Source organism: Heterodontus francisci, chromosome 1, assembly GCF_036365525.1.
Source record: "Heterodontus francisci isolate sHetFra1 chromosome 1, sHetFra1.hap1, whole genome shotgun sequence".
Classification (NCBI taxonomy): Eukaryota; Metazoa; Chordata; class Chondrichthyes; order Heterodontiformes; family Heterodontidae; genus Heterodontus; species Heterodontus francisci.
In genome coordinates, this window is record NC_090371.1 from 170,892,562 (window position 1) to 170,905,648 (window position 13,087).

The 13,087-nt window shown below is 45.4% G+C and overlaps 1 protein-coding gene across 8 annotated transcripts in view; it reads left to right on the forward strand.

Annotated features, from left to right (window-relative positions):
- LOC137373534 (coiled-coil domain-containing protein 158-like) overlaps positions 1-13,087 on the forward strand; it is a 211,813-nt gene that overhangs the window by 198,342 nt on the left and 384 nt on the right. For 7 of the 8 annotated variants that reach the window (XM_068038425.1, XM_068038455.1, XM_068038464.1 and 4 more), the window contains 2 exons: positions 11,927-12,136; positions 12,905-13,006. In XM_068038425.1, the coding sequence (XP_067894526.1) occupies positions 11,927-12,136; positions 12,905-13,006 (312 nt within the window). The remainder of the gene's footprint in view (positions 1-11,926; positions 12,137-12,904; positions 13,007-13,087) is intronic. The other variant, XM_068038434.1, reaches the window with a different exon arrangement.

The window sequence follows — 13,087 nt, forward strand, 5'->3', positions numbered from 1 at the left end:
CTTCAAATACAGAAGAGGTGCTGCCTGGACAGCCTCAGCAGAGGCAGGAGAAAAAGCAAGTTCTACCCCACAAAAGTGATGAGGATGAACCATCGCTTGACCTTACTTGTGCAGCCACCAGCTCAGATACTGGCGCCCCTTGAAATTTAGAAGCTACTAGAGAGTCTGGATCTGCACATGATGGGGGGAACTTTATGGAGGCGACGGGAGTCTTTGCTGCCGACTAGAGAGCCGGCGAGAGATCCAAGCTACCTCCTTTGGGGATGGCCCATCATATTACATACCAAACAGGCACTTGAGAGTTCACCAGCAGGCCTTTCCCAGGATCAGGACCCTGGGATGGGAAGTCCCACTCACTGAGAGCTGCCAGCCAATCAGTGCGCCACTGGGGAAGTGGTGGCTGCTACTGGAATGGCACCCACCAGAGGCTGAGAATTGCAGAGTGGCCCAGGCCAGAGGTAAGTGATGGCGGGGGAGGGACGTGTGGGGCATCGGCAGCGAGAAGAAGTGCTTAATTGGGCATTAATTGCCCACTTAAAGACTTTAATTGGTGGTTGGACGGGGAGGTGGTCCACGGGTCTTTCCACAATGGATTTAATCAGAGTGGAAGCGGGAAGGTAGAGGAGTCCCCACCCTCCACCATCTGGCCCAATTAAATGCCCTCCTCACCTCCAAACCTGTCGCAGGGGCGGGGGGGGGGGCAGCATAAAATACCAGCCAGTGAGTCACTGGGCACGAGTGGGCTACAGCAAGAGCAGGAGGAAAGGATAGCTCATGTGCCAGCTCTTCAGAGGGTGACGTGTGCACAAGTTCTATTTCAGGGGACTCCAATGTGGACTTTGATAGGATGACCCAAGTAGAATGCTAATGACAAAGCACACCAAGATACTCCGTGCATCGGCGGGTCTGTCAGTCAGACAGCCTCCTGTATTGTCTAGTAGCATGACAGAGTCCAGCTCCAACATGGCAAAGGTCATCACACAGAGCTTGGAGCCTATACTTTCCCTCGTGAAAGTGGTGGCCAACTACATGACTGTCCTGCCGGACCGACCCATGATGGAGCTTCCACTGCAGCACAGGTGTAATCCTCCTAATGTCTTAGTGCTGCAGTAAATGCTTAGGCAAAGGTCATGAGATCCATGGTTGCTGCCCTGCAGGCTTAGCCTGCTGCCATGCTCTCACAGCAATCTGTGCTCCAGCAGATGATGAGGATTGCTGAGGCTCTGCCCCAGAGGAGTGGCAGTCAAACCGTGGAGGAGGAATCCTCTGTCTTCTCTCAGGATGACAACATTCATGTTCCCACCACTGCCACTCCACCAATACCCGTGCTGTTGCCTCTTAGCCAGCCCAGACTACTGCTGCCCGTGCCAAGATGGTGCAGTTTGAAGCCAGATTGTCGAGGCCAAGAGCTGTTTGAGATTGTCCTGCCAGGCCATCTACAGTCTCCACGATGAAAGTCAGCAGCCCTCCTGCAGCCACTGGGATAGCACTGCATAGGAGCACTAGGCCAGATAAGGACACCCACAAAACAGGTACTAAGAGGGTGAATAGTTCATTGTTGTTTGTATAATTAGATGTGTTCTTGGATAAAGATGTTTTCAAAGATTTTTGTTGGTGGCTTTTATTGTTGAATGTTGGCAGAGGGGACTTTGAGGTGGGGCATCTGAAATAGATGTGATGGTGGAGAATGAGGGTCCATGTTGGGATGGGGAAGTTTGTTTCAAGTGAAGCAGAACCTCACAATCCTTGTTGTGTCCGATTGCGCAGGGTCTATGTTGCCTCCTCCCAGCCTCCCCTTCCTCCTCCTCCTTCCAAGGTGACCTCCAGATGGCAGGAGGTAATGGCTACGTCTTCATAATGGCCAGGTTGTAGAGGATGCAGTACACCACCACAAACTGGGAGACCCTCTCTGGTGCATACTGCAAAGATCTCACCATGCAGTCTAGGCAGTGGAAACATTGTTTCAGAAGGCCGACTGCCTATTCCACGATGTTCGACTGGCTCCATGGCTTTCATTATATGTCCTCTCTGCTTGCAAGGTGGGATGGCAAAAGGGGGTTATAAGCCACAATGCAGAGGGGGCAGACCTACATGAGCAGCCAGCCTTTGGGCCTTCTCAGAGGCTGGAAGCCCATGGGTAGGGCATACACTTGCAGGATGATTGCATCATGGCTGCTGCTAGCAGGCAATTACCAAGATGAACTTTGTGGTCTGGTGACACACCAACCCCATGTTTATGGAGTGGTAGCGCTTGTGGTTTCTGTATCTCTCCTGGTCAACATGGGGGTCCGCAGAAACACGTGCAATCGATGGCATTCTGTATCATCGGGAACCCGCTCTCCTGGCGAAGCCCTTTCATCCTGCTCTTGCCTCCTGAGGAGATCTTTGCAGTATGCACCAGAGAGGGTCTCTGGTTTGTGGGTGTCCTTACCTGGCCTAGTGCTCCTATGGTTTGTGTCTATGGCCTCTGTCACCTTCCAGATGCTGCGAGATATTCACAATGTCTCCAGCTCATTCCTGGAAGGATCCAGAGGCGTAAAAGGTGAGGACGATAGTGACCTTCACGGCCACTAGGTGGCCATCCTCGCCCTGCTGTGAGGCTTCAGGTTGAGCTGAAGGAGGTGGCACAGCTCCATGATGATGACCTCTTTGGTAAATCTGAGCCACTTCAGGCATTGCTTCTGGCTCATATGAATCTAGATGTGTTGTTCCCAGAATACTCATGGTGGATAGGGCCTTTGATGGAGAGCCCTCCCTCTCCTCACAGAGCTTCCCCTCTCTGTCACCTCCATTCCATCTGCTGGCCATATTACAGACCAAGAGGTAGTGCAACAACTGCTCCCATACCTGCATCCAATACTCCTCTCTCCGGTCACCACCTGCCAAAAAAACACCTCCAACAACACTCCACAGTGCTTCCACCAACTCTGTTTAAGCCAAAGTAATTGAAAAACACCTCACCTGCAAATTGTTGAGTGGCCCTTTAAATAGCCCTAGTTGAGGACTCATCTTGCATTTCTGCACTTGTTTTTTTGAGTATGTAGACAGGATCTGCATGGTTCAAGTTTGCAATCCTGGCATCATATCAGTCAGTTAGACTGCATGGCTTCAGGATAGCATCCATTCACAGCTTTCTGGCACATGCAGGTACAACCCCCGCATGCGCCCTTCTTCTACACAATATGCCACCCAGGAGGTAGCTGGTGCACGGCGCACACTCAGTAAGCGGTGAAAGGCCACTGTAGCGCCACTATAATGGGTGCTATGTGACCCAAATCTGCACTCCATGCATTTTTCCCATTGAATACCACTGTGACAAAGTAGCTCAAAAAGAACCTAGAGCTTTCAGCAGTAATTTTCCTTTCTCATTGGATATATGGAGCAAAAAATGCATAAAAAACTAAACTAAGCATGACCACTTATTCCATCTTGCCCTCCTGAATTTTCATGCAGTGACCACTCTTTTCCTTACCTGCCCCCACACCTGCATGCCACAGACAAAAAGCAGTCCTGTAAGAAACCAACCACCCCTTGAAAACCATCCCCTCCCACCCATTGGTACCTGTCAATCCATGCCTTTCCATTCACCATCAATCATGTGACTTGCCACCTTCCAACCAACTCCTCAGAGACTAAAGCAGTCCATGCCCGCATGCAGCAAAACCTGGACAACATTCAGTTCTTGGCTGATAAGTGGCAAGTAACATTAGTGCCACACAAGTGCCAGGCAATGACCATCTCCAAAAAGAGAGAATCTAATTACCTCCCCTTGACTTTCAACAGCAATTGGACCAGCCATATAAATACTATGGCTACATTTCCCCCATTTACAAGGCACAAGACAGGAGTATGATGGAATACTCCTCCCTTGGCTGGATGAGTGAAGCTCCAGCAACATTCAAGAAGCTCAACACCATCCAGGACAAAGTAGCCCGCTTGATTGACACCCCATCCTTCAACATTCACTCCTTCCACCATTGGTGCACAGTTGCATCTACAAGATGCATGGCAGCAACTCACCAAGGCTCCTTTGACAGCACCTTCCAAACCCGTGAGCTCGGCCACCGAGAAGAACAAAGGCGGTAGAGGCATGGGAACAGAACTCACCTGCAAGTTTCCCTTCAAACCACACACCATCCTAACTTGGGAATGTATCACCATTCCTTGACTGTTGCTGGGTCAAAATCCTAGAACTCCCTCTCTCTGATGTGCCTGCACCACATGGACTATAGAAACTCAAGAGAGTGGCTCACCACCACTTTCTCAAAGGCAATTAGGGATGGGCAGTAAATGCTGGCTCTACCAGCAATGCCCATATCCCATGAACGAGTTATAAAAATGGGCAAGATAGTAAAGTGGTGCAAAATAATTTTTATGTGGTTCTACCAAACAATGGAAACTTCACAACATGATATTTTCTCGTACATCCATGTGCATACCCTTGTGCAACTACAAAGCTTTCCCTTTTCCTACTGCTCCCATGTGGTGTAACACCTGTGGCTTCAGCAGAGGTAATAGACAGGCTGTGCAGATCCCTGCTCTGATGGTGAAGATGCTTTTGGATGACAACCTCTGGGTTTTGGAGCCCATGAGGGCCTTGCCAAAGACTGCTCCACCTGCACCTGTGCACGGGCAGACTTGGCCATCTGTACATGAGGTAACCGGTGAGGTACTGACTGGAGTAGGGGGAGAGGCAGTCAGTGAAAAGTGGAAGGACTTTATGTGGAGTTCCCATTTGCATTTCATGCCAATCAGCCTAACCTCGAAGAAACTGGAAAAAATCCTGAGGGTCAATATAAATCATCATTTAGGTATGGATTATGTAAGGGCAGTCAGTGTGGGTTTGTTAAGTGTCAGCCATATCTGACTAACCTGATTAAGTTTTTTGGGGGTGGTAACAAGCAGGGTCAATAAGGGTAGCACTTTTGATGTAGGCTGCGTGGATTTTAGCAACGTTTTTGACAAGGTCTAACATGGCAGACGAGTCAGCAAAATAAAAGCCCATGGGTTCCAAGGGAAAGTGGCAAATTGGATACAAAATTGGCTCAGGCACAGAAAACAAAGGCTAATGTTCAGGTATTTCTGTGACTGAAGGCTGCTTCCAGTGGGGTACCACAGTGGTCAGAACTAGGTCCCTTACTTTGTCATTTATATCATTGATTTAGATTTTTTAGTTATTCATGGGATATAGGCGTTGCTGGCAATGCCAGTATTTAATTGCCCATTCCCCTAATTGCCCATGAGAATGTGATGGCGAGCAGCCTTCTTGAACTGCTACACTCCTTGTGGTGTAGGTACTTGCACACTCCTGTTTGGTTAGGAGTTCCAGGACTTTGACCCAGTCATGATGAGGAGCAGTGATACATTTCCAAGTCAGGATGGTGCATGACTTAGAGGGGAACTTGCAGGTAGTGGTGTCCCCATGCCCTTGACCTTCTAGGCGGTAGAGGTCACAGGTTTGGAGGGTTCTGTAAAAGAAGCCTTGACGAGTTACTGCACTGCATCTTATAGACAGTGCACACTTTAGCCAGGGTGTGCCTGTGATGAAGGGAGTGAATGTTTAAGGTGGTGGATGGGGTGCCATTAAAGCAGACCACTTTGTCCTGGATAGTGTCAAACCTCTTGGAGTGTTGCTGGAGCTTCACTCATAGAGGCAAGTGGGGAATATTTCATCACAACCCTGTCTTGTGCCTTGTACAGGGTTGAAAGGCTTTAGGGAGTCAGGATGCCAGCAACGCCCACACACATCCCATGAAAGAATTTAAAGAAGTGAGTTACATGCCACAGAATACCCAGCCTCTGACCTGCTCTTGTACCAACAGTATTTATGTGACCCTTCTTGTTAAGTTTCTGGTCAATGTTGACAACACCCCAGGATGTCGATGATGGGGGAATTCAATGATGGTAATCCTGTTGAAAGTCAAGGGGGAAGTGATTAGACTGTCTCTTGTTGATGATCATTACCTAGCACTTGTGTGGTGAAAATATTACTTACACGTTGTCCAGGTCTTGCAGCATGCGGGCATAGACTGCTTCATTATCGACGGAGTTGCAAATGAAGTTGAACACTGTGTAATCATCTCCAAATATCCACACTTCTGACCTTATAATGGTCATCAGTGAAGCAGCTGAAGATGGTTGGGGCTAAGACACAGTCCTGAGGAACACCTGCAGTGATGTCCTGAGGCTGAGATGATTGGCCTCTGACAACCACAACCATCTTCCTTTGTGCTAGCTTTAACTCCACCCAGTGGAGAGGTTTCCCCCTGATTCCCATTGACTTTAATTTTACTTGGGCTCCTTGATGCCATACTCAGTCAAATGCTGCCTTGTATCAAGGGCAGTCACTCTCACCTCACCTCTGGAATTCAACTCTTTTGACCATATTTGAACCAAGGGTGAATGAAGTCTGGAGCTGAAATAAAAACAAGAAATGCTGGAAATACTCAGCAGGTCTGGCAGCATCTGTGGAGAGAGAAGCAGAGTTAAAGCTTCAGGCCAGTGACCCTTCTTCAGAAGTCTGGAGCTGAGTGGTCCTGGCAGAACCTAAATTGGGTATCGGTGAGCTGGTTATTGGTGAGTATGCGTCGTTTGATAGCACTATCGATGACAATCTCCATCACTTTGCTGATGATTAAGAGTAGACTGATTGGGCAGTAATTGGGCAGATTGGATTTATTCTGCTTTTTGTGGACAGGGCAATATTTCACATTGTCGGGTGGATGCTAACTTTGTAGCTGTACTGGAACAGCTTGGCTAGGGGTGTGACTAGCTCTGGAACTTAAGCCTTGAGCATTGCAGCTAGGATGTTATTCAGGCCCATAACCTTTGTTGTATCCAATCTACACAGCTGTTTCTTGAGATCATGTGGTGTGAATCTAATTGGCTAAAGTCTGATGGCTGTGTTGCTGGGGATCTCAGGAGGAGGCAGAGATAGATCATCCACTCAGCACTTCTAGCTGAAGATGGTTGCAAGCACTTCAGCCTTGTCTTTTGCATTCAAGTGCTCAGCTCTGCCATCGTTGAGGATGGGAATGTTCATGGAGCCTGCTTCTCTTATAAGTTGTTTAATTGTCCACCACCATTAATGACTGGATGTGACTGGACTGCAGAGCTTTGATCTGATCTGTTGGTTTTGGAATTGCTTAGCGCTGTCTGTAGCATGCTGCTTCCACTGTTTAGTGTGCGTATAATCCTGTGTTGTAGCTTCACTCGGTTGGTACCTCATTTAGGTATGCCAGGTGCCGCTTTTGCGATCCTGTCCTGCACTCATCATTGAACCAGGGTTGGTCCCATGATCATGGTAACAGTAGAGTGAGGTATATGCCAGGCCATGAGGTTACAGATTGCGGCAGAATTCTGATGCTGATGGCCCACAGCGCCTCATAGATGCCCAATTTTGAGCTGCTAGATCTGTTCTATATTTATCCCATTTAGCACACTGTTGGTACCATATGCTACATTGGAGGGTGTCCTCACTGTGAAGACTTTATTTAAATGAGGACTGTGTGGTGGTCACTACCACCAATGCGGTCATGGACAGATGCATCTGTGACAGGGAGATTAGCGAGTACAAGGTCAAGTAGGTTTTTCCCCTCGAGTTGGTTCTCTGACTTCCTGCCACAGGCTCTGTCTGGCAGCCATGGCCTTCAGGACTTAGCCAGCTTGGGCAGTAGTGGTGCTATCGAGCCACTCTTACTGGTGGATATTGAAGTTCCCCAGCCAGGGTATATTCTGTGCTCTTGCTGCCCTCAGTGCTTCTTCCAATTGGTGTTCAACATAGAGTTGCTGATTTGGGGGGAGGGGGCAAGAGAGAGGAGGCAAGTGGTAATCAACAGAAGGCTTCTTTGCCCATTTGCCAGGAGATTTAATGGGGTCTGATCAATGTTGAGGACTCCCAGGATCACTCCTTCCTGCCTGTATACCACTGCGCCGTCACCTTTGGTAGGCTTGTCCTACCGCTGGGACAGGATATACCCAGGGCTGGTGACAGAGGAGTTTGAGATGTTGATTGTGATTATGACTGTGCCAGTCTGTTGCTTCACTGCACTCTAGGACAACCCTCTCAATTTTGGTACAGGTCCCCAGGAGGGCTTTGTTGGAGTGACTGGGCAGTTTGTGCCTGTATCCCATCGAGTCTGGCCAGTTTCATTACTCAGACTTTTTTGTAGCAGTTTGATACAAGTGAGTGGCTTGTTCAGCCATTGCAGAGGGTACTGAACAGTTAGCCACATTGCTGGGGATCTGGAGTCACATACAAGCCTGGCCAGGACAGCAGACTCGCTAAATGGCATTAGTGAGCGAGGTGACTTTTTCCAATAAGCCAGTAGTTTTATGATCATCACTGATACTAGCTTTTTTTCAGATTTACATAATTAACTGAATTTAAATTCCCTAGCTGCTATGCTGGGATTTGAATTCATGTCTCAGGATCAGTAGCCCATGTCTATGGATTACTAGTCCAATAACAACTGTTCTGCAATGTTACCCTATTTCAATAGGCATAAGTGTGATCAATTTTTAAACCCTATTTAGTAATTATGTGAAAACCCTCTTTACATTAGATGGTGAAAGCTGGGGATATTTTATTGAGCTCCTTATGGATGTTGAAAGGCAGTATTCTAGTGCTGAAAATGTAGGATAGTGCATTACCATGTTAATTAGTAAAAGGGATGAATTGGTTAATTTTGTCAATTGAGTTCAATTATTTCATCTGAAATAAACCTATTGCATGAGTCAGTTTCCTTGACAATATCAAAGTACTGTGAAACAGCTGTACTGCTTCGAAAAACCAGAAAACCAGGACGTTGAATCAAATGTACATTAGCAAAAGGGCAATCAGCACACAACCTGGTGAAATTGACAGCCATACAGAATTAATCTTCCTATTGCAGGAAATCCTAGACCAGTGTGCTTTTGCTGGAGTTGCTTTTTAAAAAAAAAATTCAGGCTTTAATGTGCCCAAAATATGCAGAAAGTCTTTCAATATGACAATGTCTTCCATAGCCCCTACCAATTTGTTATTTTACACAAGACAAAAGCAGCTCTGGCTTCTGATACCAAACCCAGGCACCTTTAAGACAGACTTTACCTGGTAGGAGTAAAACAGTTCAATTCAGATCCTATTTGTGCCTAAAAGTAGTACGAGTGCTATTTGGCTCAAGCAATGATCATCTGTTTTACATATATTAGGGCATTTAAAATACTTTCCCCTCTATCCCCACTGGAGTAATGGCAGAAGCAGGTATTATAAACCAGTAGTGTGTAGTGTGCACCCTCTCTTTCAAATTTACACAGGCCAGTTCTAATTAAGCTAATTATAATAAACTGTTGCATTGAGCTTTACATAAGTATCTAATATTTTGTCAATCATGAGTAGAATCATGAAAGCTAGAATAATGACTTCATATATTCAAACTAAATGAAGTGTAAGAGCAAAGTTCAGAGATGCTATTAAGCACAAAATTAAAATGTCCCCTGCACCCCAAAAGTTGTATTAACAGCATTTATTGCCCAGCTTTTTCCAAATTGAAAGTAGTTTAAACACTCCAGCAATATTTTTTCCAAATTCTTCCCTCATTTCCAGCTTTCATCATAATGATGATCACTTGTATTGTAGTAAAAGAAGAAGCATGAAACAAAAATTTGACACCAAGCCACATAAGGACATATTAGGGCTAGTGACCAAAAACATTTTCAGGTTAGTTTTAAAAGGACTGCCTTAAAAATAAACGGCGGTGATTTCAGCACTCAAGACCTTGGCAGCTGAATGCACAGCTTCCAATGGTGGCACAATTAAAATTGAGGATGCTGAAGAGGGCAGAGGAGCACAGATATCAGGGCTGTAGGGCTGGAGATTAGAGGTAGGGAAGAGTGAGGCTATGGAGGGATTTAACAACAAGGATGAGAATGTTAAAACTGAGGCATTGTAGGTCAATGAGTGCAGAATTGATGGATGAATGGGCCAGTGCGAGTTAGGATGGGAGTAGCCAAGTTTGATGGTCAAGTTTATGGAGGGCAGAAATGCATTGGAATAGTCAAGTCTAGACGTAACAAAAGACAGAAGAGTTTCAGCAGCAGACAGGCTGAACCAGAGCAGAGTCGGGCAACATTATGGGAGGTGGAAATAGGTGATCTTAAGTGATAGTTTACTTCATCTGTCACAGGATGTGGTTGGCAGCTCATCTTGGAGTTTGTGATGGAAACTGAAGACGATGGCGTCAGTCTTTCCGCTGTTTAGTTGGAAATGTCCACTCAGTCAGTACTGGATGTTTGACAAGCAAGCAGTGACAATTTAGAGACAGCGAAAAAGAGTTGATTAGGTAGAGCTTGGTGTCATCAGTGTACACATGGAAACTGATGCTGTGTTTTCAGATCATATCGCTGAGGCTCAGCATGTAGATTAGAAATTGGAGGGGGCCAAGGAAGATCCTTTGGTGACACCAGTTAACAATGCAGGAGTGGGGAGAGAGTCATTGCAGCTGATTCTCTGGATATGATTAGATAGATAAGAATGGAACCAGATAAAGGGCTGTCCCACTGCTGAAAGTGGAGGGTGGTGTAGCCGTCTGTATCAAAGGCTGCAGCCAGCTCAAGATGATTAAAGGAGGGATAGTTACTTCCATCCCTCACAGAATGTTACTTGTGATTTTTGTAAGAGCCATTTTGTACTGTGGTTGGGGAGGGAACCCGATTTTTGTTTTTGCAGGGGGCGCGTAAGAGAAGGAGAAGAATCCAAAACATGGTCAGATAGTTGGAAGGTGACAACACACAAGGTTTAATTTTTTTATTCAATTCCTTTCTCCCCCACCCCACAAAAAAATATAGTGGGTTTCTCCACAAATCTTACTTGTTTGTAGGTAGTAAAAGATTGCACTGAAAATTTGAGCTGATCTTTTATCAGGTGAATCCCACACCTCACCCTTCAGGGGACTTACGATATTCAGTCAGCTGACTTAAATTGAATACGAAAAATTCATATTGAAAAAAAGATGTTAGACAACCAAGTTACCAACAGGAAATCAGTAGGAAGCAAGATTTCCCATGACAAGAGCAATTATTTTTGCAATGTAACACTCTAAGCACACTGGGACATTTTGCCATGTAAAAGGCACAATATAAATGAAAGATGTTGCAAGCACAAACATTTGCTTATACCTAGCTACTGCAATATTTCAAACGAAGTGTAACTTCATGCAAGCGTGTTGATCAACTAAAAAGGAAGTAGGACTGAACCCATGACTTGGGTTAAATGAGATTTTAAAGAAGTGCACAAGTGAATAACTTATGTTGGTTAGTCAAGTCATAGAGAGATCAGGGGTTGCATTGTCGAAGCGCACGGAGGGCAAACTTGGGGGCAGGCCGAACTGAAGACGGCGTCTCTGGATCTCGTCATCTCCGGAATGCATTACAGTTTTCAAGGAGGGGGATGGGGAGCCGGAAACTTGCTCACCTCTGAACAGGCAGTTAATTGAAGAGCAGGAAGAGCGAACGGTTCGGTGCACATAAGTGATTAGCTGTCGGGAGCAATGTGGTTGGACATTTAAAAATTGACAAACAAAAAATCAAAGAAAGCGTGACAAACAATAACGCTTCACTTTCCTGTTCACTGTTTGGCCACTTGTTTACACTTGCTGACCCTCTGATCTGCTGCCTGCCTTTTAATATTTAATCTGGGACTGCTTCCCATCTCCATACCCACCCCCAGTCCAACTAGATCATTTACATTTGAAGCTAGCATCATGTCAGCTATGCTGACAGGGCGCAGGAGCCAGAAATTCTGGGTGTCAGGGTCCCAACCTCAATGAAAATCCAGCCCCAGTTCTTTGATCTGATTGCAGCAAATTGTTAACTATCTTAGGTGCATTAACTATATACTTTAATTACCCAATTTGCTAAACTTTAAAAATTGTATTTCTCCCTGCAGCAGACCACTCATTACAGGTAGGTGGTCCATGTTACATGTCCTCCCCCAAGCAGCAGTGTCTATCAGAGAGATCTCCAGTATCTTCCTTGCTAACTGGCTCACTATCGGAGTACAGGAGAGACACCGCAGTCCTCGATGATTTGTGCACTTCAAGGACCGGCTACATGTCAGCACCGTATTCAGAAAATGAACTTCACTTCCAACATAACGGTATGAGCAGTTGTGTACCCTTGAGAAAAAGGCAGCCTCCGAAACTTATGCTAAAAAGTTCTCCCCCTTTGTAACCCTGATAAGGTGTTTGCCTGATTTCTTTCTGAAGGGTTAACTTTAAACATAAGCAGGCTAACATCTGCAGTCAAACAAAAAGGGGGCAAGAGAATCAAACATTGGTTATATCGTCAACACGAATTGCTGGCTCAAAAACACATTAGTATAGATTGCAAGATTTTTAAACTTTTAATCCGGGCTAAAAACATGCTAAGAATGGGGGTCTTTAGCAAACAAATCTCATGGTTGCTGAACCAGAGTATATCCAAACAAATGACAGTAGAAAATATCTTCCTTAAAATAGCAGATTCAAGTTGCGATTAAAATGGAAGAGTACAAAAATAAGTTTGCAAATTAATTTTAACTTTCTTCGAAACATAGCTTGTCAGTATTTAAAATATGAGCAATAGTAATAAGGATTTTTCAATAACCACACCTGGTAGATTTGATTATTCAATAAAAAGCATTTTACTCCTTAGTAGAATATGAAGCACTTTCAGCTGAGAAATGCCTCTATCTGTAGTGGGGAACTCACATCAGACTTGCATTTATATAGCACCTTTCATAATCACAGGATGTCCAAACTCTCTCTACAGCCAATGAAGCATTTTTGAAGTGTAGTCACTGTTATACTTGGCAACCAATTTGCACAAACTATCAGATCTAAATTTCAGATTATAAAATGTGCTCATTGTCTGTCTATCCCTTCAGATGCTGACCAGATGGATGTTGCAGGGCAGGCCTGCAAGAAACTGCAGAACAAACTCGATGGTCTGCAGAACCTGGTGGAAGATCTTCAGCTGAAGAATCATGGTATCGTAATACTTACAATTTGTTCACATTTCAAATGATTGGAGATTTATTATTTTTTTCACCCCCTCTTAAGGAAAGCAA